Raw genomic sequence first — 27,917 nt, 5'->3', positions numbered from 1 at the left:
CGCTCCTGTGCATCCTGGCTGCAGCAGGTGTTTGTTTCCGTGTGACAAACACAGTTATGAGTAGTTGTTGGCGCTCTTTTTTCTTCTGGGCGACAAGATTCTTATAAACAGATACGCAGAACACAGAACACTGTAAAAAAAAGGCAAGCAAAATTGGACTAAATACTCCACGAGACTCCGAGGCCACGACAGGTGAACGCCATTATAGCGAGGGACCACTGTATTCTCTTTTCACATGTCAATAATTCTTGACATGTGGATATTTGCTCGCTCAATTAATAAGACACGCCTAATCTGTCAGATTTCTTTATTTTTTAAATGTATTTCTGTATTTATTTTATTGTGACAACCAAATGGAGACAACCAAACCTGGTTGCAGCACGGGCGAATTAAGGGAATGACAAAACTACAGTTGTTATTATCAATTTCATAGTCTAAAACGATCACACCACATAAAGTTAAGCTCAGCGCTGCTCTGGCTCCAGGCTCGAAGTCTGGAGAAAAGGGCATGCAGCGCTGTCTTTGCAGTCAGCGCTGTAGCCACGGATCGTGCTCCATAACAATCCCGCAAAAGCGGGATTTGTGTTGATTATTATGTAGTATAATCAGGAAAGTGTTATTTATACTCAACAAAAATATAAACGCAACACTTTTGGTTTTGCTCCCATTTTGTATGAGATGAACTCAAAGATCTAAAACTTTTTCCACATACACAATATCACCATTTCCCTCAAATATTGTTCACAAACCAGTCTAAATCTGTGATAGTGAGCACTTCTCCTTTGCTGAGATAATCCATATCACCTCACAGGTGTGCCATACCAAGATGCTGATTAGACACCATGATTAGTGCACAGGTGTGCCTTCGACTGCCCACAATAAAAGGCCACTCTGAAAGGTGCAGTTTTGTTTTATTGGGGGGGGGATACCAGTCAGTATCTGAGGTGACCACCATTTGCCTCATGCAGTGCAACACATCTCCTTCGCATAGAGTGGATCAGGTAGTCAATTGTGGCCTGTGGAATGTTGGTCCACTCCTCTTCAATGGCTGTGTGAAGTTGCTGGATATTGGCAGGAACTGGTACACGCTGTCGTATACGCCGGTCCAGAGCATCCCAAACATGCTCAATGGGTGACATGTCCGGTGAGTATGCCAGTCATGCAAGAACTGGGACATTTTCAGCTTCCAAGAATTGTGTACAGATCCTTGCAACATGAGGCCGTGCATTATCCTGCTGCAACATGAGGTAATGTTCTTGGATGTATGGCACAACAATGGGCCTCAGGATCTCGTCATGGTATCTCTGTGCATTCAAAATGCCATCAATAAAATGCACCTGTGTTCTTCGTCCATAACAGATGCCTGCCCATACCATAACCCCATAACAGTGTGAACCGGGATTCATCCGTGAAGAGAACACGTCTCCAACGTGCCAAACGCCAGCGAATGTGAGCATTGCCCACTCAAGTCGGTTACGACGACGAACTGGAGTCAGGTCGAGACCCCGATGAGGACGACGAGCATGCAGATGAGCTTCCCTGAGATGGTTTCTGACAGTTTGTGCAGAAATTCTTTGGTTATGCAAACCAATTGTTTCAGCAACTGTCCGAGTGGCTGGTCTCAGATGATCTTGGAGGTGAACATGCTGGATGTGGAGGTCCTGGGCTGGTGTGGTTACACGTGGTCTGCGGTTGTGAGGCTGGTTGGATGTACTGCTAAATTCTCTGAAACGCCTTTGGAGACGGCTTATGGTAGAGAAATGAACATTCAATACACGAGCAACAGCTCTGGTTGACATTCCTGCTGTCAGCATGCCAATTGCACGCTCCCTCAAATCTTGCGACATCTGTGGCATTGTGCTGTGTGATAAAACTGCACCTTTCAGAGTGGCCTTTTATTGTGGGCAGTCTAAGGCACACCTGTGCACTAATCATGGTGTCTAATCAGCATCTTGATATGGCACACCTGTGAGGTGGGATGGATTATCTCAGCAAAGGAGATATTAGATTATTAGATATTTAGACTGGTTTGTGAACAATATTTGAGGGAAATGGTGATATTGTGTATGAGTTCATCTCATACAAAATGGGAGCAAAACCAAATGTGTTGCGTCTATATTTTTGTTGAGTGTATGTAACATATGCATTGATTTGTATAATGGCACTGTTTATCATGTTGATCATCTTCATTTTTATGTGGATTCCAGCGCTGGTTCATTTTGGTGTATAATTTACGCCACCTCTCGACTTGGTGTATACTTTCAGCGCAGCGTACGCCAATGACCACATTGATAAATGTCAAGTAGCACATCCGTTTTGGCGTACACCCCATATACGCTCAAATATCGCCATACGTAACGTTGATACATGAGGCCCATTAAACATATTACTAAAATTGCATTGGCTCCCCGTGTCTTTTAGGATCGATTTTAAGGTTCTTTTAATGGTTTTTAAATGTCTTAATGGTCTTGGCCCTTCTTATCTTTCAGAATTGCTTTTACCATATGAACCCTCACGCTCTCTGCGCTCCTCTGGCAGCAGACTGTTAGTCATTCCCAAAGTCAGAACAGACACTCATGGCGAGGCGTCTTTTTATCTTTTTTTCATTTTTACGGTCCTCGTCTCTGGAATAGTCTGCCGGAGGGGCACAGGGCTGCGGAGAATGTTCAGGTTTTTAAAAATAGGCTCAAGACTCATCTTTTTAGTTGAGCTTTTAATTAATGTTTATTTATCATTATTATCTTGTTTAAAATGTTATTGCCTTTTATTCTCTTATTCTTTTAATGTGCATGTGTGTGATGAGCAGTGGTGTGTACGACGTGGATTTTTTTTTTTTTTTTTTTTGAGGGTTGAGGTTTTTACGTGGGTCGATGGTAGTTCAACTGTACTGTTTTTACTTTGTGAAGCACTCTGTGTTGCATTTAATTGTATGAAAAGTGCTCTATAAATAAAGTTTGTTTCAAAAGTCATATATGTGAGATCTATGACTGAGTATGGCTTCATCAAATTCAGCAGCATACTGGAGGTCAGTGTTAGCTGTGTCTCATTTGAAACAAATTTTGTCAAAGCTCACTTATGGGTACCATTGACTGACTTTGAGCTCTTGACTACAATTTAGAGTTTGGTACATTTACACAGCACTGGGCAGATGTCATACATATGCAAAGTGTGTTTAATCAACATATTTCTAATTGTCATCCAATTTGTTTCATGATAATATACACGCATTCTGAATGTTTAGAGCCCTATGGTAAACCCTGCAAAGCAGCATAAAGACAGACTGTCATTGCTTATAGACCTTATCACAGTTAGAACCCCTTCACACATAACACAACTGAGGCCGAATGAAGCACGAAAGACACTCATGAAAATCTGAAGCTGCCTCGAACGCCTCATACAACACTCGCCACAACCTTTCGGCCACAGCACAGGTACTCTACATTTGTGTGCGCTCGCACTGGACACCCATTTGAACAGCGGGCAAGATGAGGTCGCACTGCCATCTGATCGTGCTTGCAACATTCGCACATGGCCAAAGGGCTGCACCAAATCATTGGCCATGTCGAACCCTGGACAAATGGCGCAACTGAGGCAGCCTTCACACCAGTGGCCGAATGATGGCGAATGCCAGGCGAGTGGCCATTCGACCTACTCTCGGCTGGAGTCGACTGAAGTCCAGGTGCCACCCATGAACATCCAACACTACTCACTGGGCACTTAGAAAAAGTGTGGCCATTCGCGCTGCCAGCACGAAAGTAGAGAGCAGGCAGACCACTTTCGAGCTGGCTGTGCTAATAGCCCCATATTTTCTAAGTGCCCCACGGGTGTGCCATTTCCCCCCCCCCCCAAGCAACACAACTGGTGTGTGAGTGTCTTCCCTCCCCCCGCGACACAAATGAAATGGCGTGTGAGTCTGCGGTGCCCCCCCCCAGCAATGCAAATGGCGTGCCAGTGTGTCATGTGCTCCCCCTCCCAAATAAATGGGAAATGGGAAATGGACTGCATTTATATAGCGCTTTCCCATCTGCATCAGACGCTCAAAGCACCTTACACATCAAGATATCACATTCACCCCGATGGGAGGCTGCTGCCATGCAAGGTGCCCACTACACATCAGGAACAACTAGGGGATTAAGGACCTTAGTGATTAAGGGCCCTTAGTGATTTTTCCGGTCAGGCTGGGATTTGAACAGAGGATCCTCTGGTCTCAAGCTCAACACTTAACCACTTGACCATCACCTCCCCCATAAACCACAATCCAACATTGTTGAGGTGTGGCTGATGTGAAAAATGCTCGAACAGCGGCCAGAGTGCAGTGCAAATGCTGTCCAGTCAATGTGCACATCTGGACGGCCTATCATGTCCATGATGGACGCCATGTTACACATACATTGCCATCCCCTCCAATTACACACTATATATGAGACATTATGATCATGAATGTGACTGTTTCTTTCTCTTTTTGCTCCGTATGCATCACTCTGCATTTAATCATTAGTGATCGATCTCTGCCCCCCTCCACAGCATGTCTTTTTCCTGGTTCTTTCCCTCAGCCCCAACCAGTCTCAGCAGAAGACTGCCCCTCCCTGAGCCTGGTTCTGCTGGAGGTTTCTTCCTGTTAAAAGGGAGTTTTTCCTTCCCACTGTAGCCAAGTGCTTGCTCATAGGGGGTCGTTTTGACCGTTGGGGTTTTTCATAATTATTGTATGGCCTTGCCTTACAATATAGAGCGCCTTGGGGCAACTGTTTGTTGTGATTTGGCGCTATATAAAAAAAAAGTTGATTGATTGATTGATTGATTATTTAGGGTTTGCTCCTTTCTCTGCCCCTGACCAAGGCAGCGTTTACATCTGGAGTTGGTCCCTGCTCCTAGTGGTTGGATTGTGTGTAACTGTAATTATGATGGGTTAAATGCAGAGGACACGGTTCGTTGTGTATATATATATATATATATATATATATATATATATATATATATATATATATGTGTGTGTGTGTGCAATGACAATAAAGTTTCTATTCTTTACAGCTGTAATACCAGACATGCAGGTGTGCGCAGCTTGCCCACGTGTGTTGATGCATGTGACATTCTCGTGCACACAGCTGACCTGCATGTCAGAGCTGTGGACCACCCATCATGACATATTCAGCATGTCCCTCTGGAGGTGGGATCACCAGGCAGCAGTGTACACATGCCGCCACAACAGAGTTAAAAAAGAAAACACTCAAAAAGCATTATTCCATATGACTTGCATAGATCCCATATAAACCCCATATGATGCAGCGGTCCGCAGCCAGTGTGGCATCCAAGCGGACAGCTACGTGACACACGATCGCAACATCTGTCTGTCTTGTGGAGCATTGAGTGACAGCCAGCCATCAGCCTAAGGGGGTATATTGCTCAGATCATGTGAGCACAGGAGCACCGAAGCTGTCAGATGGTAACAAGCATGTTGTCAGGCAAGACTATGAGTGACAGCAAGGTGTTCAATTAAAAGAAATAGTGGTAACACCGCTGTAGCTCACTGCCATGTCTTTGCTACTCACAGCTGCAGAACACACATTGTGCCATGTAGAGCATCACCTCTCAACATGCCATTGCAATGCACACGTCGGTATGCTCTCCTGAGATAGTAAAAAATAAAAACACATATCACCTTTGCAACGCGTACAGCAGCGCCTCACTGCACACTGCAGATGCCATCAGCCAGGCTGCCCCATGTGAATATATCTGTCTGATCATATGAACGCTCAGCTGGAAACCAAATGTAACATCCACCATGTGAGTTACAGTCCGCATGACGTGGTGCCCTTCGGCACACTGTACACTGGACAGCTGGACACATGGAGCCGGCTGATGTGTTCATGATATGAGCGCATCCACTCATTCATGTCAGTTAATTAATTCCTTGTTTCCATCCATGGTCATGGTTCATGAACATGAAGGAACAGGAGGACAATTGTATTGTCTACTCTTTATAAGGGAAATTAAACATTTCAACAGACAAAACAAAATCCATTTGTTTCGTCATTTCCAACACAGATCGTAAAGTCATCAGGTATCACTTACAAATAATTACCAGTAACATGATTGTGTTACATTTAACCCTCTGGGGTCCGAGGGCATTTTTTAGACAGTTCACTCGCCTGGCATAAATGTTTTATTATTGCTGTTAACAGCTCTCCCTGCATCCCACAATCAAGTTTTATGTTTCTTTTTTCAGGACAACCTGTGCTTTCAGAATATATATGCTTTTGTGTTCTATAAGTGTAATAAAGGTTTACAAACAAAAATAAGATAAAAATAAAAAAAATACTGCCTTCACAACATGCAACCTCCCAAGTTCTTTTTTCAGCCATATTCTATACCCGCGTATTTCAAATAATGGTCACGGGGGAGCTGAGATAAACCCAGCATTCACTAAGTGAGAGGTGGACATTCTATCAGGCTACCAGTCTATCACAGGGCCACATATAGACAAGCAAGCACATTCACACTCCCCCTTTTATATTTCCTTGAATACGCGGTGGCAGTAGTGTTCTACCTAGAATCCCTGTCTGTGCTTTTCTAATTGTACCAACCAAATCACTTAAGTACTTCATGTTTGATGGATTTTCCTTCCTGACATCAACTTTTATCATGGAACGTTATTTAATTTTGTGGATTTAATTTTGTGGAATTTACATTAAATATTTGCACCATTTTCGGTGGTCTTGTTCGTGGCTGCAATGAACCTGCTTTTTAACCCTCTGGGGTCCGAGTGCATTTTTTGGACAGTTCACTCGCCTGGCATAAATTTTTTATTATCGCTGTTAACAGCTCTCCCTGCATCCCACAATCAAGTTTTATGTCTCTTTTTTCAGTATAACCTGTGCTTTCAGAATATATATGCTTTTGTTGTGTTTTATAAGTGTAATAAAGGTTTACAAGCAAAAATAAGAAAGAAAAACATAAAGCGGGTTGTGGCGGTGGGGCGCGGATGTTGGCACTGGGGGGCTGGCAGCTGCTGGGGGGATAGGGGGCTGTGGTCTCTGCGGGATGGGCCCCGCTCTCGCTCGGGCGGTCTCCTGGTCATGGGCTTTGGTGGTTGGGGTGGGATCCAGGGTGGGGGGGGTTTGGGGGGCCCTGCTGGCTGCGCTGGGGGGCCTGGCGTCAGGGGGCCTTGTGCTCTTCCTGGTCCCGGGGTCGGGCCTCGCCTCTTGTCTGGGGACTGGGCCCCACCCTCATGTGGCTTGGTGGTTCCTACCTTGTGCTTTGGATTCGGTTATGGTGGCTCCTTTCCTACCCATCCTTGCCGCCGCTCGCTCCTGCCCTCTGGCGTCGTGGCTATTGGTGGGCCTATGCCGGCACCCTGTGTGTTTCCCTTGGGTTTGGGGCGGCTCCCTGTGCCTCCATGGGTGTGTGTGTGTGGGGGGGGGGTGGGGGGGGGTGGTCTGGTGCCATCAGGCTGCTCCCCTGTTGGTTTGCTGTGCTGCCCGGTGGCTCTGAGGACTGCCTTTCCTGGCCCCCGTGCCCTTCTGCTGCCCGTTTTCTCCTGGTTTCCCCGGGGCCCTGTGTGGCTTCTGACGTGCTGGAGTGGTCCATGTCATATGGTAAGGTTCTGTACTCTTGTCTTGGCCCAACACACCAGCCACAGCAGTGATCAGATATTTAGGTGTGATCTGGGTGTCTGTGTGTAGATGGTCGCGTGTTTGTGGCCATCACCACAATTCGGTTTTGGGTGCTCTTAAGAGGTTTAACACTACGGTGTTCTAGATTAGGGTATGGATGCTCACTAATTTGACAACTGACTGTTGCTGTCACTGTTTGTTCATGTGTGGTTGTTTGTCATGGTATGTTGTATGGTTAGGGCCCCGCCTCCTCTGTGTCTTACATCACAGTTATTGTCTTCACCACTTGTCTCTTGTTCTTGTCTGTCTTTGTGTTGTTTTGGTGGTCGGCCCCTTCCTGATAGAAGTTGTCGGTTGGCTTTGAGTAGGATGTTGTAGGCTGATCGTGAAGGGCGGATGGGGGTCACACACACATACCACATTCACTTATGCACTACATACCTTCCGTCTTGCAAGAATAAATTGCATACATGGGTATTAATGTTCATAAATGGTTCTGCCAGTGTGGCACTTACCATTACTATATATGCAGACAGGGGGAAGAAAAAAAAAAAGATATGGTAAACAGTGCTTTACGCCAAGAAAGCAACAGAGTTATCCAGTAACATTCACATGCAAACTAGTGGAGCAATCCTCACAGTTACACACTCATTGTTTGAGCACGTGAGATTGTCATCAGAGGCTCTCCATCTGCTTTCACTGATCGCTGTGAGTAATGGTGCTGGGCGCACTGAGTATGTACTAATAGCATGTACTCATTGGAGCACCCAGGGGGCTATTCAAACGGGCAACTAGTAACATATCACTCCTGAAAACAATCTTTGGCATTTCACGTGAGGTAAATCTGCCCTACGATTGGATTTTGGAAAACCATGTGACGGTGAACCAATTCCGATTGGACACACACATTGCGCACATCATCACACAGCTTCTATGAGGAGTACAAAGATGGCAGATGACGGGCTCAAAAGTCCGCAGAGTTAACTTTTCAGCGAAAAAAAGTAAGTTTCTATCTCATATCATTAAAAAGTTATTTATGATTTAGTAAAGCTTGGTCTTAGCCATCGTATACAACGGCGTCGGCCCCAGAGGGTTAAACAGTTCATTCATTGTTCTTATAATGTGCTGTGCTCTCACATTTTGTCCTTATACATTTCTGGCAGTTTATGTACATTTGTTCAACATGTGATTTCTTCTGCTCCTGGGTAAGCACGATATACTCTCACATGGTCGCACTGTATTTGTGCGCGGGCACACGAGCATGCACGAAATTGTCACCACGGGATTGTTCATGCCTGTCCAACTGTCTGTCTCTACTGACAGCGGCTGGAATTTTTCACAGTTCGCCATATATTTTTTTCTGGCTTAACTAAATTTTCGCATGGTTCTATTTCAGACCCATTCCCATCTTTCAGGCAAAATTTGGCTGTTGATAAATTTCAACAACAAATGCAAAATGAAAACAATATAATCAACATCATTTTTATTTTCAACGTTTCTTTATCTCTCAAAACATATCCATATAGAGTGACAGTGGACAGTGTTTTGTACATCGTCATTAATGTTATACTAATAAATACTCTTCCAGCTCATTATGGGTTTTGTAGCAGCTCCAGATACACAGTAGTTTTATTAGCTTTAGTTCTAAGTTTATACCAGAGACATTCACAAGGTTAGTTAAGGTCTATTAATATGCTGCTGTGGCAGACTGTGGTGGTTCTCGACCTGCTGGTAACCAGCCATCCAAGAAACAGCAGCAGGACAACAGTCCAGTGTCATTAAAACTGTCTCCTGTATGTATACTCCATATACTTGGACTGAAATTGGACAAATATGGGCAAATAAAACTCATTGCTTCCCAAGACGATGGTGAGAACATTCTCGCTTAATTACAAGACATCAAATGCAGGAGGCTGGCAGAAGCACTGAATTCCCCTAACTGCATGACAGACATCTGCAATAAGATTCCTGAAGAACTGTCCCCAAATCATGGCTATCACCGGTAGTGCTACAAGAGATTCACCATGAACCTGGCTCGCCTAGCTCTCCCAGCAGGTCAACATCCATCCACATCTAGACAATCAAGGAAATCTGGAGACATCACTTTGCCCCTGAATGCATATTCTGTGATTTGGAGAGATGCAAAAAAAAAAAAAAAAAAGAAAAAAAAAAAAAGAAAAAAAAAGAAAAAATCAAAGTCAAACGATGTTGGATCACCAAAGACCTCAGTGGATTTGAATTTTGAGGATGGCAAGATGTGGAGCTAGAGGCTGAGCAATGAGGAGACACAAATCTCCTCACCCAAATCAGAGGGAAGGATCTTTTTGCCTGTGAAGTAAAATACTACAGATAGGCCTATCATGTCCAAGATCCCAAAACCTCACAGAGAGAAAATGTTGAGCAGAGGGAAGCACAAAAGGTGTTGGAAGAGGTCTACAGTCTTGCCTTCAGCAAAGTTTGTGAGATAATAGAGAAAGAAGTGCTGATCAACAAGAGGATGATGAAACTGAGTGACCTCCAAAAATTGTACATATCCCATCCTGAAGAAAAATATTTCAAAATCCAGAATACAGAAGCAGCAAGCTGAAGAACAAGCTCCAGAACTATCCAAAGTATTATTTTTGTCACATGAATGATGGTGGACCACATTACCATGGCTACATAGTGTGTAACAGTGGCATGAGTATTGATGAAGCTATTCGGAAGGCATACAAGCTTGGCTCATCCAACATCATAAAAGTATCAGGGGATCTCTTCCATGATGTCATTTACCACTGCTCCACAGAAGCTACTGAGCTGAGATGGCCTCCAAGTGGCTTGGATTTGAAACACAACTCAAATATACCACCTGATTTGGAAACATTTCTGAGCCATGTAATCATCAAATAATCCGACACACCACCACCAAAGGTACCAATGACTGATCTTATCGACAGAACAAGGCCTCTGCCGTGCTACAATTGATGGTGAGTGGAAATTGTCAAAACACTTTCTGTTGGGTAACTTACTGTTGGGTATGACTTTGAGGCATCTATTTAGGAGTGAACAGCCAGTAACACTTCTCAACAGAAGGTGGTGCAGTGAGAACAATTCAAGTTCAAGTTCAGCTTCGTTCAGAACTTTGCAATAAAATAAAACAAAACAAAATAAAACAAAACTGATTTGTCAGCCAGCAAAGCTTATATACACCTACCCCTTTTACCTCAGCAACATTTACTTATCACAACAAAACCAAAATAAAACAAAACAAACAAAACAAATTCCTCATCATATCCACACCAACAACAGCACACATCGCATAATCCAAAAAAATAATACAAAATTAATTACTTAATTGTCCGTACTTTAACCAACAGCTATATAGTCCTTCAACCATCAATTGAATTTTAAGAGAATTTAGAGAATTTTCACATAGTCAGAAAAGCTCTGTTCTTTATACTGGCATTTAAACTGATTGACATTTGGACATCGCTTGAGTTCCTTTGCCAGATTATTCCATATTCTAGGGCCACAAGTAGAAACATAAAAGCCTTTCCTGGTCATCCTCGTGCCAGCAATTTTAAAACGATACAAGCCCCTTAAATTATATTTTCCCTCTCTCTCCTTAAAAAAAATCTTGAATTCTCAGGGGCAGTTGCTTATTTTTCACTTTATACATCAACTGCACAGTTTTAAACATAATCATATCGTGAAGTTGTAATATTTTAGATTTAATAAACAATGAATTGGTGTGATCTCGATAAGCTACATTGTGAATTGTTCTTAATGCTCTTTTTTGAAGAATGAATAATGATTGCAATGTAGTTTTATAATTATTGCCCCAAACTTCAGCACAGTAAGTCAAGTAGGGAGCAACCAATGAACAATACAGAGTATGAAGTGCTTTGCAATCAAGAACATGCCTTACCTTATTTAGTACTGAAATACTTTTTGACACTTTCTTTTGAATATGTTGAATATGAGTTTTCCAATTAATTCTTTCATCAATAATAACACCTAAGAACTTATTGTCTTAGGTGTTCAATTCATACATCTTGGAATTAGAGACAGGACTGGCCAAAATGACAGAAGAAATATCAACACTCCTGTCAACTCAAATTGTTTGAGCACTAGATTTCAGGTCCAAGTTCCGCTCACAGTTTGACAATTTTGACAATTTGAATTTCTCATTTCAGTTATGGGAATGGATTCAGTACATACGGCCCAAGGGATAATGATGCAGAGCATAGCAGGTCCACCAGAATCTCACGCTGGTCTATAGGTTCAAATGCCATCAATAGTTGAGGAGGAAAGAATGTTCTCGAAGTATGGAAACACCACAGCTGTGAGAGTGTTGCATCACCATAAGTCAAAGCACAAAACTAGTGATATCATACAAAACATATCCACATGGTCAAATGGTGTTCCATGAGGTTAGCCTGAGGCAGATGCCATGGATTCTTGCCAGGCAAGAAGGCCAGGTTATGTAGAAACCAGTTCCTGAACTCACAGGTTTCTGTTGTGAAAGTGTAGGAACACGGACCCACAACAGGGGGCGCAAATGAACGGACAATGGAGGAGTCAAATAACACTGTTTTTACTGTTGTGAAACAGGCACAACAAATACAACCGATTACAATATTGAGGCTGAGTTCAATTACAACGGTGTCGTGTGGGCAGGCTCGACAATAGGAGACGTCTGTCCAAGTCGAACCGGAACCAACCCGATTTCCTCTGCCACCGAACCCCGGGAATACTGGAGCCGCCAAGTCCCGAATTCCCAGGTGGCCACTGCCTCCGCTCGTCGGATCCGGTACTGCTGGCAAGAAACAGAAACAGTCAGGTGTGGGTGCGGCTGCACCCAGCAACACGGAGGGTGGAGAGTCCACCTCCACCTCTCGTCAACAACAATCAAGAAGTGTAGGAAGGTGAGTACTTATCCAAATGCTGTCCGGTAGTCAGCTGTCCTACAAATAATCAACAAGAATACAATTATAGTCACACGTATGTGTAGGCGGAGATTGTTACCTCTTTGGTAAGGCGGCATCTCGGCAAATGAGGTGGAGATGCCGTCCTGCTGATATACCTCCTTGTTGATTGGGATCAGCTGTCTCCAGTGATGGGTGACAGCTGTCATCCTGGCTGCTCCTGTAAGGCGGCAGCGCCCTCCGGTGCCTGGAGCCCGCACTCCAGGCAGGGCGCCCTCTAGTGGTGGTGGGCCAGCAGTACCTCCTCTTCAGCGGCCCACACAACAGGACCCCCCCCCTCAACGGGCGCCTCCTGGCGCACGACCGGGTTTGTCAGGGTGGCGACGGTAGAAGTCGGCCAGGAGGGCCGGGTCCAGGATGAAGCCCTTCTTCACCCAGGAGCGTTCTTCGGGGCCGTACCCCTCCCAGTCCACCAGATACTGAAAACCCCGGCCCATCCGTCGGACGTCGAGGAGCCGGCGCACGGTCCAAGCCGGCTCTCTGTCGATGATCCGGGCAGGAGGTGGCGCCGGACCCGGAGTGCAGAGGGGTGAGGTGTGATGAGGTTTAATCCTAGAGACGTGGAATACTGGATGAATCCGCAGTGAGGCAGGAAGCTGGAGCCTCACTGCGGCGGGATTGATGACCTTGAGTATCTTGTACGGACCGATGTATCGTTCTTGCAGTTTTGGGGAGTCCACTTGTAGGGGAATGTCCTTGGTGGACAACCACACTTCCTGCCCAGGACGATACATGGGAGCCGGGGCCCGCCGCCGGTCTGCATGGTTCTTCGCCCTCGTCCGGGCCCTTAACAAAGCAGAACGGGCGGCACGCCACACCCGACGGCACTTCCGTAGGTGGGCCTGGACCGAGGGCACACCGACCTCTCCCTCAACCACCGGAAACAACGGGGGTTGATACCCCAAGCACACCTCGAAAGGGGAGAGGCCGGTGGCTGATGACACTTGACTGTTGTGGGCGTACTCGATCCAGGCCAGGTGGGTACTCCAGGCCGTCGGGTGCGCGGCTGTCACACAGCGTAAGGTCTGCTCCATCTCCTGGTTGGCCCGTTCTGCTTGTCCGTTGGTCTGGGGGTGATACCCGGACGAGAGACTGATCGTGGCCCCCAGTTCCCGGCAAAAGCTCCTCCAAACATGCGAGGAGAATTGGGGACCGCGATCGGAGACGACGTCTGATGGTATCCCATGCAGACAGACGACGTGGTGGACTAGGAGGTCCGCTGTCTCCTGGGCCGTTGGTAGCTTCGGGAAGGCCACGAAGTGGGCCGCCTTGGAGAATCGGTCCACTATCGTGAGGATGACGGTGTTTCCCTGGGACGGCGGGAGACCCGTGACAAAATCCAGGCCGATGTGGGACCAGGGGCGATGAGGAACGGGCAGCGGCTGTAGCAAACCCGAGGTTTTGCGTTGATCGGTCTTGCCCCTGGCACATGTGGTACAGGCCTGGATGTAACCCCGGACGTCGGCCTCTAAGGACGCCCACCAGAAGCGCTGCCGGACGACTGCCACGGTCCTACGCACCCCAGGATGGCAGGAGAGCTTAGAACCGTGACAGAAGTCCAGGACTGCAGCCCTAGCTTCTGGTGGGACGTAGAGTTTGTTCTTCGGTCCGGTTCCGGGGTCCGGGTCTCGTGTCAGGGCCTCCCGGACGGTCTTCTCCACGTCCCAGGTGAGGGCGGCCACGATAGCGGACTCCGGGATGATGGGATCCGGGGGATCTGACGACTCCGTTTTGACCTCATCTTCGTGTACCCGGGACAAAGCATCCAATCTCTGATTTTTGGTCCCGGGACGGTAGGTGATCCGGAAGTCAAAACGGCCGAAGAACAGTGACCAGCGGGCTTGCCTGGGATTCAGCCGCTTGGCGGTCCTGATATACTCCAGGTTCCGGTGGTCAGTGAAAACCGTGAATGGCACGGACGTTCCCTCCAACAGATGTCTCCACTCCTCAAGAGCCCCTTTCACCGCAAGGAGCTCTCGATTGCCGACGTCATAGTTCCGTTCGGCTGGGGTCAACCTGCGGGAAAAATAGGCACACGGGTGAAGGACCTTATCGGTCTTCCCGCTCTGGGACAGCACGGCTCCTATCCCTGAGTCCGAGGCGTCCACTTCAACCACTAACTGGCGACTAGGATCGGGCTGCACCAAAACAGGTGCAGACGAGAAGCGCCGTTTCAACTCCTTGAACGCGGCTTCGCAACGACCCGACCAGGTGAAGGGGACTTTTGGTGAGGTCAGGGCTGTCAGGGGGCTAACTACCTGACTATAGCCCTTAATGAACCTCCTGTAGAAATTAGCAAAGCCTAGGAACTGTTGCAACTTCCTACGGCTTGTGGGTTGGGGCCAGTCTCTCACCGCCGTAACCTTGGCCGGATCAGGAGCGACGGAGTTGGAGGAGATAATGAACCCCAAGAAGGACAAAGACGTGCGGCGGAACTCACACTTCTCGCCCTTCACAAACAGCCGGTTCTCCAACAACCGCTGCAGGACCTGACGTACATGCTGGACATGGGTCTCAGGGTCCGGAGAAAAGATGAGTATATCGTCTAGATATACGAAGACGAACCGGTGCAGGAAATCCCGCAAGACATCATTATCCAACGCTTGGAATGTTGCGGGAGCGTTTGTGAGACCGAACGGCATGACCAGGTACTCAAAGTGACCTAAGGGGGTGTTAAATGCCGTCTTCCACTCGTCTCCCTTCCGGATCCGAACCAGGTGATACGCATTTCTAAGATCAAGCTTGGTGAAAATTTGGGCTCCATGCAGGGGTGTGAACACTGAATCCAACAGGGGTAACGGGTATCGGTTGCGAACCGTGATCTCGTTCAGCCCCCTATAATCAATGCATGGACGAAGTCCGCCGTCTTTCTTGCCCACAAAAAAGAAACCTGCGCCCATCGGGGAGGTGGAATTCCAGATCAACCCGGCAGCTAACGAGTCCCGGATGTAGGTCTCCATTGATTCGCGCTCAGGCCGTGAGAGGTTGTACAGCCTACTGGACGGGAACTCACTGCCCGGAACCAAATCGATGGCACAATCATACGGACGGTGGGGGGGAAGAGAGAGAGCCAGATCCTTGCTGAACACGTCAACAAGGTCGTGGTACTCCACCGGCACCGTCCCCAGACTGGGCGGGACTCTGACCTCCTCCTTAGCTCGGGAGCCGGGAGGAACCGAGGAACCTAGACACACCCGATGGCAGGTCTCGCTCCACTGCACCACTACCCCGGACGGCCAATCAATCCGGGGATTGTGCTTCAACATCCAGGGAAATCCTAAAACCACACGGGAGGTGGCCTGGGTCACAAAAAACCTGATCACCTCCCGGTGATTTCCTGACACCACCAGAGTTACAGGAGGTGTCTTATGCGTGATCGGAGGGAGTAGGGAGCCATCTAGTGCCCGAACCTGAACAGACGAGGTAAGCGCCACCAGAGGGAGCCCTATCTCCCTGGCCCATCTGCTGTCCAACAGATTGCCCTCAGAGCCCGTGTCCACCAGTGCTGGGGCCTTCAGGGTTGAGTCCTCATAAAGGATCGTGACTGGGAGTCGTGTGGCAATGTGGGTGTGTCCCACGTGAATGTCTCGGCCCACCCCTAGCCCAGTCTCTAGGGGCGGGCGTTGGAGTTTAACCGCTCGGGGCAGTCTCTCATATGGTGCTCTATGGCACCACAAACAAAACAAGCTCCGTGGGCCCGTCTCCTCTGTGCATCCGGTGCCCTAAATGTTGCCCTACTCGTGTCCATAGCTTCGTCAGTAGGGGGAGCTGTGGTCCCACGGAGCGCAGGGGCCGTGGAGCGTGGGGAAGGCGGAGCGCGGTCGGAACCGGAAGGGAGAGGGACGGCGCGTGCCCGGCCACGCCCTTCGTCTCGTTCCCACCGATGTTCTTCTAACCGGTTGTCTAACCGTATGACAAGATCGATGAGCCCATCTAAATCCCGCGGTTCGTCCTTAGCCACCAGGTGCTCCTTAAGAACCAACCACAGTCCGTTTACAAAGGCGGTGCGGAGCGCAGTGCTATTCCAGCCGGACCTCGCAGCCGCGATGCGGAAGTCGACTGCATAGGCAGGTGCGCTCCGACGCCCCTGTCTCATTGACAGTAGCACGGTTGAAGCGGTTTCGCCTCTATTAGGGTGATCGAACACGGTTCTGAGCTCCCTTACAAACCCATCATATGTCAGAAGGAGCCGTGAATTCTGCTCCCAGAGCGCTGTAGCCCAAGCGCGTGCCTCACCGCAAAGCAGGTTTATTACATAAGCTACCTTGCTAGCATCGGTCGCGTACATGACTGGACGCTGTGCGAAGACGAGCGAGCACTGCATAAGAAAATCTGCGCACGTCTCCACACAGCCTCCGTACGGCTCTGGGGGGCTTATGTAAGCTTCAGGGGAAGGTGGGGGGGGGTCGTTGGATGACCAGTGGAACATCGCTGTTACGCACAGGGTCGACGGGAGGGAGAGCCGCAGCGGCGCCCAGGGGGTGCGCTTCCACTTGTGCGGCGAGAGCCTCCACCCTGCGGTTCAGGAGGTCGTTCTGCTCGGTCATTAAATCCATCCGAGTTGTGAAAGCGGCGAGGATCCGCTGCAACTCACCGATCACCCCTCCCGAGGACGCCTGCGCGTCCTGGTCTTCCATTGGCCGTTCAACAGCCGGTTGACGCCCCTCGGGATCCATGACGTTGGCCGAGATATCCTGTTGTGAAAGTGTAGGAACACGGACCCACAACAGGGGGCGCAAATGAACGGACAATGGAGGAGTCAAATAACACTGTTTTTACTGTTGTGAAACAGGCACAACAAATACAACCGATTACAATATTGAGGCTGAGTTCAATTACAACGGTGTCGTGTGGGCAGGCTCGACGATAGGAGACGTCTGTCCAAGTCGAACCGGAACCAACCCGATTTCCTCTGCCACCGAACCCCGGGAATACTGGAGCCGCCAAGTCCCGAATTCCCAGGTGGCCACTGCCTCCGCTCGTCGGATCCGGTACTGCTGGCAAGAAACAGAAACAGTCAGGTGTGGGTGCGGCTGCACCCAGCAACACGGAGGGTGGAGAGTCCACCTCCACCTCTCGTCAACAACAATCAAGAAGTGTAGGAAGGTGAGTACTTATCCAAATGCTGTCCGGTAGTCAGCTGTCCTACAAATAATCAACAAGAATACAATTATAGTCACACGTATGTGTAGGCGGAGATTGTTACCTCTTTGGTAAGGCGGCATCTCGGCAAATGAGGTGGAGATGCCGTCCTGCTGATATACCTCCTTGTTGATTGGGATCAGCTGTCTCCAGTGATGGGTGACAGCTGTCATCCTGGCTGCTCCTGTAAGGCGGCAGCGCCCTCCGGTGCCTGGAGCCCGCACTCCAGGCAGGGCGCCCTCTAGTGGTGGTGGGCCAGCAGTACCTTCTCTTCAGCGGCCCACACAACAGGTTTCCTCTCGAAGACAGGAAAGGTACCACAGAGCTTGACAATGATTGATTACTATTCTAGAATTGCAAGTTCCATTGCAGAATACAAGATGGAATCAAGTCATGCCCACTTTTCAGTGTTATTTTTTAAAGTAAGCATTGACTGTTTAATAACTTTACAGATGCCATAAGGTGCTACATAACACAAATGGATGCACCGTTGTGCAGAATGTACATATCGGTAGATATTGATGAAACTTTATAATGTGTTAATGAATGAAGCAAGATTTGCTCTATATGGATATATTTTAAGAGATAAAATAATGGTAAGAACAAAATTATGTTGACTGCATTGTTTTCCCTTTTTTATGTATTTGTTGTTGAAATTTGCCAACATAATTTTGCCTGTAAGAGGGTGTGAATGAGAATGGGTCAGAAACAGAACCATGCAAAAATGGACTTTTTATGGTAATCATCTTGAATTTCTCAAAATTGTTCAGCGATAGCTTGTCACTCCTTGACCTAAAAAAACATAAATTTAGACACCAAAATTATGATTCAAGCACAATTAGAAGATAAGATATGAAGAAAAGCACATTTCTGAGAATCGCTTTGGTTCATTTGATGTGGTTGACTGCATCATTGAAAATGTGTTAACATTCCATAGTGCATCCCAGTTTAAGCAATGTTACCAGTCAGATGTGGATAAATATTGGAGGAGTGGGGTAGAATTAGTTATACCTATCAGCTACCGTTTGCTTATCTAGCCAGCTGTAGCACCGTTTATCGTAGCTAACAATACAGTGGGTTCTTTTTCTGTTTTAATACCTACATTAATACACACTTTCGTCTACATTTCTTGTTATATGTATTTATTAATACCGTTATTGTAGGGTTTAACTACACTATTATACTTTATACGCAGTTACCGGTTTTATCTTGTTAGCTAGCTAGGTACGGTTGGCTTATTAACGGCAAATTTAACGTTAGCTCCTCTAACTATAGTTAGCTTATTTTCGTTAATTACACTCAACAAAAATATAAACGCAACACTTTTGGTTTTGCTCCCATTTTGTATGAGATGAACTCAAAGATCTAAAGCTTTTTCCACATACACAATATCACCATTTCCCTCAAATATTGTTCACAAACCAGTCTAAATCTGTGATAGTGAGCACTTCTCCTTTGCTGAGATAATCCATCCAACCTCACAGGTGTGCCATATCAAGATGCTGATTAGACACCATGATTAGTGCACAGGTGTGCCTTAGACTGCCCACAAAAAAGGCCACTCTGAAAGGTGCAGTTTTATCACACAGCACAATGCCACAGATGTCGCAAGATTTGAGGGAGCGTGCAATTGGCATGCTGACAGCAGGAATGTCAACCAGAGCTGTTGCTCGTGTATTGAATCATCATTTCTCTACCATAAGCTGTCTCCAAAGGCGTTTCAGAGAATTTAGCAGTACATCCAACCAGCCTCACAACCGCAGACCACGTGTAACCACACCAGCCCAGGACCTCCACATCCAGCATGTTCACCTCCAAGATCATCTGAGACCAGCCACTCGGAAAGCTGCTGAAACAATCGGTTTGCATAACCAAAGAATTTCTGCACAAACTGTCAGAAACCGTCTCAGGGAAGCTCATCTGCATGCTCGTCGTCCTCATCGGGGTCTCGACCTGACTCCAGTTCGTCGTCGTAACTGACTTGAGTGGGCAAATGCTCACACCCCTCCTGCCTCTCGGTAGGAGGGATCTGGTTAGGTTTAAAACTCCAGCTTTTGTGGCTCCTGTTTGTTCTTCTCTACAAGGGTCAAGACAGAAGTCAGACTACCAGAGCAAGAATTTTAGCTGAGGAAGCTTCTGCGATTTGAAGCGAAATGTCCTCATGTCAAGCAACCCAGTCTAGTCGAAGATTCAAGCTTCTCTACTATTAACCTCACTTGCTCAGTTAATAATCCTTGAATAATGGTCTGCATAAAATGCATATAATAGCAGGGCATACAACAATAGCATTACTGACTACAAAATTAGCATAAGCCAAATCTATTATTTAAATGTGACCATTTAAGGCAACTCTGGGAGCTGCGTATCACCACAGCCACCATATCCACGAACCATCCCAGGTCCCAGATGTCAGCCACCCAGGCAGATCCATCCCCACCTCTTCAAAGTAATCATCAGTCTGCCCAAAACGTCACGTCTTTATTATTATTAAAGCTTTTTTGCATGGGAGCGCTGTGGTGGTGCGGATCATTCTATTTCTATTTTTGGTATAATTTCTTTTGATCCAGCACGCCCTTCGTGTTTTTTAGATGTGCGTATCCTCTCTGCATCAATTGTGACATTTTGGCCATGTGTGATGTTTCTCTCTGTATGATCCAGCACATGGGTGCCTCAGTGGTGAGGATGCTTGTGACTACAGAAGACAAATGGGATGCCCATGTTTAACCTGGCTGTGGTAGAAAGATAGTTACTTTCAAAATGTGAGGATGGACCAATTGTCTGCCTGTGTGATCGCTATCCAGAACTGAAGACACATGACACCAGTGTATGCTTCCAGACCTGACTTAACCCTGATGTGGAATCTATTCATGTGTTTGTGGGTGTGTACTTTGTCTTGTGTCTCTGTCATCACAGACCTGCACAATATTCATGTCTGGTATTGTCAAGTATTCAGTCACAGTTCAGAAGTTCTTGCTTTCATTTCGCCTTTGTCAGTTCATGTGGTGTGATTCTTGATTTCTCATCCATGCTTTTTCACATATTGCCATCCTGCATGTGTCAAGATTGTTACTGTGTATGTTCATCTCTTCATCTGGTGAATAAACCATATAAGAGCTAATATCTCTGTGCCTGTATTTGGGTTCAGTTTCTTCATTGTTCATAGCACAAACCCCTTCACAAATTGAAGCGCTCCTGTGGAAATGTCAAACATTTTCTAATTTTATTTTTTGTTTACCTTCTTTTTTGCAGCTGGTTCTGCATGATCAAATTATCACTGTCTGGTTAACTGTGGCCAAAGTGCTGATTAAGTTGCACTCACCTCGTTCAGTGTTAGGTATTCCTAAATTAATTGTTGGTATTGAAGGATCAGCATAGTCACTGTAGTACTCCAAAAATAAGGCATCTTTCTCCCACGTTTGCTTTATCACTGGGACTATAGCAAAGGGTGAAATGAATAGAAATCAATTAATGTTACATTAATAGTCATGATTTTGCTGAATAACACTGTTAACAGAAAACCATTAAGTGCATTAAAAAGAATTACAAGAAAAATAACAGCTTTCCCAGTTAGATGTCACAGGTATAATTCATGGTATTTTTGACAGTCTTTTTCAAAGAAAATTATAGTTCTGTCTTTGTCAGGTTGTTCTTGAAGGACTTTTGACTTTATGGTTTCTGACAAAAAACACTGTTTGCCATTTCCAGTGGTGGGCACAGTTCCACTAATCCGCTAACCACTAATTATCGAAGCTAAAGTTTTCATTATCGGATTAACTTTTCAGATAACTTTGAAAACCATCATCAGACCAATTATCTTCTGATAAATTTTGGTCAATTTTTAGATCGCTACCATATTTTTTGGAGGCGTGGTGAACAAACGTTTACAGTTACAAACATTTATTAAGTTTAAAATCAGTTGAGTACCTACCTGTTAAATGTTTTGTAGTAGATGTGCAGTTCTAGCCTCTACAAACAGAGGAGAGCTAGTTCCAGAAGAAACCGCTCTATCCTCTGTAAACAGAGGAGGGCTGGTTCCAGAAGAAACTGCTCTATCCTCTGCAGGTAAAAAAAAAAAAAAAAGAACTGGTCACAGAAAAGAAAAAAGCTCACTTCTTTTGACCCCGTACTGATACGCTGGCAATATCACCCAAGTCATCCAGAGGCATACGGTTTTAACTTATGGTTAAAATTTTAACCAAACTAATTTTGGACAAGTTATTTAAATTAACATCACGTCTGAAGTTTTATAATGTGAAAATATCAGATATATGTTTTAGTTTTAAAGTAATGCACTAATTTTGAAGGTTTTAGTGTGGACATGCTGTGTCCAGGTGCATTATGGGTAATGTCAGAACATTCACGACAGAAAAAATGCATTTGAGACGCTCTGATCAGGCTCCACACGGACAACAGCATTGAACCCTTTGTATATTGTGCCTAAAACTCTCGTGAATATATTCTCTGGGTTTATAGACGTTGTTATTGTGTTTGCTTTATGTAAAAATGCCAGAAGAAGCCCAGATTGCGTCTCCATTATTTTCAATTGGAATCATTGCACTGTTTGTTCAGTGTCTTTGGGGGGGTCGGGAATCGCTGACGCAATATTACAATTTCTATATATTCTTAATAGTTCAAGCCTGCTGACTCATACTATGATTGATATATACATAGATAACTGTGTAGTGAGTGTCCACATTGTTTATCAAAAAGACAGACTGATTAAAGTGAACACCACATCTGTTCTTTGGTCCGCTGCCTGAATTTAATTCAGCAGCATGAACATAACTGCTAACTCATCAGAGAGGTGTGCTTAATCCCAACAGACAGAATTTTTAAAGGCAGAAATTAGACAGCTGTTCTCTATTTGTCCACATGAGACAATGAGTTAGTTAGTTAGTTTCACACTATTTGTAACAGTGTGTGGACAAATATGACCTAACAGAAGAGCAATACTATGTCATTATTGGTTTCGCTATGTAAAGATCTACATGTACAGAGCTGTGAAGGAACTACCATAAAATAAATATATGGCAGGAAATCAAATGTATGTAGATTATAGGCATGAAAATTTCTGTTTTACTGCAGGTTGCATAATTGAAAATTGCTCAATATTCATTTAAATCCTGCACACTTTATAGCTGATAACAGCATATATGGCAATTAATGTAATTAGCGCAGTTACATTTGAATGTGATTTTTATTCCTCAAAAATACTGTAAACCTGCAATCTACTGACTGATGGTTGCTCATTTTATCATATTAAAAGAGAAGCAGATTTCAGCAGCCTTTCCAGTTTTCAAATTTCATGCAATGAAGGACAAAAGGTCAGTCACTGAGTGCTTAAAATTTACTGGATTTCTGAATAGTCATCTACAGTACCTCCTGTATCAAAGATTTAGAACCAAAGTAAAGGAAAGGAGTATTGCAGTAAATGGTGTAAAATTATGGAACAATCTTAATAAAGAAATTAAAGAATTAAGGTCGCTTAAATTATTTAAAAAACATATTAAATTAGATGTATTAATAAGTATGAAACTATGAAGTAAGTCAGTGGGCTGCAAGAAAGTAAAAAAAAAAAAAAAAGTAAACTGTTAATAATGTTTGGAGTGTCTTAAGTTTAAATGTAACCTGTCAGTGATGTAATCTATTAATTAATGGTCATAATTATGAAATGGGTCAGTGGTATGTGACAAGTTAAAGAAATGCAATCTGTTAAATAATGTTGACTATGATGCTGTATATTGAAAGATTGTATTGTTAAAAGGGGCAGAAATCATAAGACTTGTTCTTCTTTCTGCTCCTTTTCATTCTGGTATTGTGGTGGTTTTGTTTTTTGCTTTTCTGTTTTTCTTTTAAATGAATGAAATAAATATTAAAGAAAAAAAAAAAGAGGGCATATAAAAGTATGTGAATGTATTTCTTAGCCTTCAAACTATTTCAATTTTATCTTTTACATATGGTAATGAAGAAAATCTCTTTCACACTTAGATGTCAAAGGTAAAACCAATTCAGTGCAGAAGAGAATTTGTGCTGTTTAAAAAGAATTTCTGTATATTTGGATACTATTAAGAGTGACTCACCTCTCTCATTATGAAACTTTCTGCACGTTTTCACAGCAACAAATATTTCTTCTTTACGTACAGGTTTCCCCTAGAATGAAAAATAGAGACATGAATCAAAGAAATGGTCAAAGTAACAGAATGCATACATCCAATCTGATGAGAGAAATCCAATATCACAGTGCATAAAAACCATTTCAGGCTATATGTAGCAAAAAAACGTGATCGGTGGCATTTGTTATCCACTTCAGAGCGAAATTAGAACTGGATGTTTCCGTAAATGTTCTGAGGTCATTTGGCTCGCCTCCTGAAACTAAAGGCATGCTGCACAGCCGATAACTCTGTAGCAGCATGGTATGCAATTTTAGGACTTTATGCTAAATTAGGTGTAGATCTGCAGCATATGAAAGCTTTGCAAGTAAAAAGGTTAGCAATGCAAGAGATTGGGAATTGGAAGTGAGCATAAATTAAGAAAAGATTGACAGGCTGAAATTGGAAAAGGAAGCTCTCTGAGCCCCTTTATTTATATCATGCAAAGTCTACAATGAATTTTACACTCAGAAATCACAGAATTATTCACAAACGACAGAGCTGAGTCGATACTGGAATACTGATGTACTGTACATCTGTTGTTTGATTTTAGTTCTGCTTTTTATTCTATTTTTTCCACACATCTTGCGTAACAAATTAGTTTAGTTGAAGGCTAATCCTTTCCTGATTAAGTGGTTCTAATCTCTCTTTTTATTTTTCTTTTAACTAAAAGGCCACAGGTGAAATTTAATTAATCAAAAGATATACCCATAGGTAGTTCAGGAGACCTCCCAAGGATGTGTCAACTTACTGTTCTTCTTAACCTTGTATACAATGACTGTCATTTCCGATCCAAATCAATTTTTAGTGAAATTCTCAAATAATATTATTATCCCTATAGCTTACTCACACCGGAGTCTAACATTGCCAGTGATGTAGCCAGAGTGAAAACGTTTGTGGACTGGTGTGACATGCATCACTTGCATTAATGTCGCCAAATTGAAGAAGTTGTATTCTGATCCTAAATCAATTGGTTGCTATAATTGTGAACGATATCAGACAAGCTACTTCTTACAAATAAGGGCCTGATAACTATCTTAACTGGCACACACATGGCAAGTGTTTGTATGAAAATCCACCAGCACCAGGAGTTTGTATTTTATTTCAGTGTTATGGTGAAAAATGTGTGCTTACTTAAGGTGTATTTGTTGTAGTTTTAAAAGGGTACAAGACTGTAATTTATATCAGAGTGACGGTTGTAACAGTGTTCCTTCCCATTTATGATGTACTTGCTGTGTTTTTTCATTGTGATGTCTTGCAATGTTTGTTGATGCAGCAGTTTCCTTATCTAACACAAATTTCTCCCATGGGAGACAAATAAAGCAACCTTAATCTTAACTTTAACTTTCTGAAAAAGAAGACACTTGGAGTGAACATATATCTGCCTAAACTTTCCACAATATGTGATTCTCTGCCTGAATCTGTGACATGTTCTAATTTATCTTTGCTTCCACTTTCTTAGATATGCCAAAAGAAGTTGTACCATGCTGAGTCCTTCTTGATATCCACACTTTATTTGGTTTGAGAAACTGACAAGAATGCCAAAAGACACCCTCAAAAAATAAAAATCCCAGAACTACTCAGTTATCTGATTCCACTCAATAGTATCCATGGTATAAACACAGTAAAGATTAATTTTATTCAGTCTTAGTAATGTCAGATCTGGCAGAATGTGCAGGAACTGTGTGCCACTGCATCTGCCACATTAAAGAACTGTCTTGGATCCTGCATGCCCACCACACCGGCAGAAAACTGGTCCATCCAGGCCTCTTGAAAATAACCATCTATCTGTGCAGCCGGTTGGAATGTGGGCAGCCTCTTGGCCTTCTTTAGGTGCTGGTGTCCAAAACACAGACACCTAGATGCCGAATTACACCCAGAGAAACATGCTACATAGCATAAAAAGTCATAGCTGACATTTTCTCACTATGTAAGTGATATTTCTCATCTGAGTCTCCCTAAATAACTGTGTTTTATCCAAAGTCATCCCAGCGGTATCCAAGGACACGCAGTACAAAAGGCATCACCTTAGGTGACTGGTTAGCAGCCAAACACTGTGTATTTTCAGAAGGGAGTAAGAAAAACCTCAGTCAATAAAATAAGATTGTTTCAAAAGGAAGGTATGTAAAAGTATACAGAAATGTTGGGTACTTCCACCAATGATGAAATGAAATGAAAAAAAAAAAGCTTGAGTTTCCTGGAACATCTGCAAAGCTGCATAAAACCTCACATGACTTGTGTGTGAGTGAGAGCAGCATTCAACAGCACCATTACTACATGTGAATTTTTTGGAGAAATATTCCATTAACTAAGCAAACAAAAAGCAAGCAAGCAAACACCCCCCCCCACCCCCCAAAAAAAACAAACAAACCAAAACATAATCAATATCTGACTCATGACAATGACTATGTTAGGTGAATTGGAAACTATAATTGACCGTAGGTGTGCGTGTGAATGTGTTTGTCTGCTGGCCCTGTGACAGACTGTCATCCTGTCCAAGGTGTACCCCACTTCACTTCCAATGACTGCTGTGATAGAACCTTTTTGTCATATATTATGTAAAAGCTAGCGAGAAATAAACACTTCTGACACTGAAAATGCTGTTTCTGGAACCTGACAACACTGCTAACTTCTGCTAAGTCAAAGCTAACTTCGACTCTTGTCAAAAGCTCATGTATGCACATGCAGGGCCTCCTGCAGACGCCATTAAAATGTAAATATTGTTATGATTGATCGATAGATGGAGGTGCTTTATTGAACATGTACAAAATGTACATAAGACAATAGGATCTGCCAGGATTTGGATTTTGGTTTTGGTCATATGTGTTCTGTTGTAGTTGATTTTTTTTTTATGTTTTCTTCTGATGTTGATGATGATGGTTTTTTCCTGGTTGGGGTCTTCTGTCCTTATGTCTCTTGTCTTACCTCTTGGTGCTTGGTGGTGGGTGTTCCATTCTGTCTGGCCACACCCTTGTTCAGGTGCTTTCCACACACACCTGTTTCTACTCTGCAGCTCAACACCTGGGTGTCTTTAAGGTTCACTTGGTTCTCTAGTCCCTCGCCAGATTGATGCACCTTGTGCCTTCTTTCCAGCTCTATTTCATGCTTTTCATAGTCCTGCCTGTCTCATGGTGTTTTTTGACTTCCTGCCTGTTTTCTAGACCATGCCTTTAGCCTGATCATTTCTGTACTATTGTAATTTTTGGACTGCCTTTTCATATACTGACCTCAGCTAACCTCACCAGTATGTTGTATGGCTGGGGGGCCTGGCTGCCTTTTTGTTTCTGTCTTTTGTTTTTCCTTCCAGGTGGCTTGCATTTGGGACTGAGTGGCTGTGTTGCTGAGGTTATCAGGACCTCACCCTGATCACCTGCGGCTCGTCAGGACTCACAGCTGTGGTGCATCTATATGGATTGGAACATGGTGGCATTTAAGACTGGAGTATACAGTGTGTATTTGCCAGAGACTCGACCTTGTGACCAGACGGGTGAGATCGTCGTCTCGGGAGCCATCTCATCATCAGTGGATGCAGAGAACGTCCAGGGTTTGATGCACGGTCTGTGAAAGAGGAGGGGGTGAGGTCTCACGCTCGTCAGCACACTTCCTGAGGTACGTTAGATTTTGCGACTAACGTTTATACAGTCAGTAAATGTGGTGTCCCTCACACCTTATTATATTGAGCTGTACGTTAGTCATGTATCGGCTTCCACTGCAGTGGAGTTTTGTGAACTGGATGTTCCATGCCTGCAGGTTGGGAAGCTGATTAGTAATTAAGCCAGGAAGTGTTTGCTGTTTATGTACACCTTTGAGTGGTCTCTCTGTGTGTAGAGTGTGGACTCACATAATGGTTCCTTCTTTCACAGACTCGGTTTGTTGCGGCCACCTGGGGGGTGTCGGCGGGGTCCTTGGGTCCGAACGGCTTCTGGCTCCGGACCGTTAGCGCTGCTGGGAGCGCACCGTATCACCACCACGCCAGACCGCACACTCTTTTGTTGTTTTGTATCACATCACTGTTATGTATTAAATTCAGTTAGCCTTTGTACCGTGCT

The 27,917-nt window shown here is 44.7% G+C and overlaps 1 protein-coding gene across 1 annotated transcript in view; it reads right to left on the bottom strand.

Annotated features, from left to right (window-relative positions):
• The window catches only part of b3glcta (beta 3-glucosyltransferase a), a 577,905-nt gene that overhangs the window by 92,006 nt on the left and 457,982 nt on the right, over window positions 1–27,917 (bottom strand). The window contains exons 10-11 of the mRNA XM_034168392.1: window positions 23,800–23,869; window positions 21,039–21,152 (exon numbers count right to left, since the gene is read on the bottom strand). Of these exons, the coding sequence (XP_034024283.1) occupies window positions 21,039–21,152; window positions 23,800–23,869 (184 nt within the window). The remainder of the gene's footprint in view (window positions 1–21,038; window positions 21,153–23,799; window positions 23,870–27,917) is intronic.

This window comes from Thalassophryne amazonica, chromosome 4, assembly GCF_902500255.1.
Source record: "Thalassophryne amazonica chromosome 4, fThaAma1.1, whole genome shotgun sequence".
Classification (NCBI taxonomy): domain Eukaryota; kingdom Metazoa; phylum Chordata; class Actinopteri; order Batrachoidiformes; family Batrachoididae; genus Thalassophryne; species Thalassophryne amazonica.
Note: the sequence above shows the minus strand (reverse complement) of the source record. Positions and strands in the feature narration are given on the sequence as shown.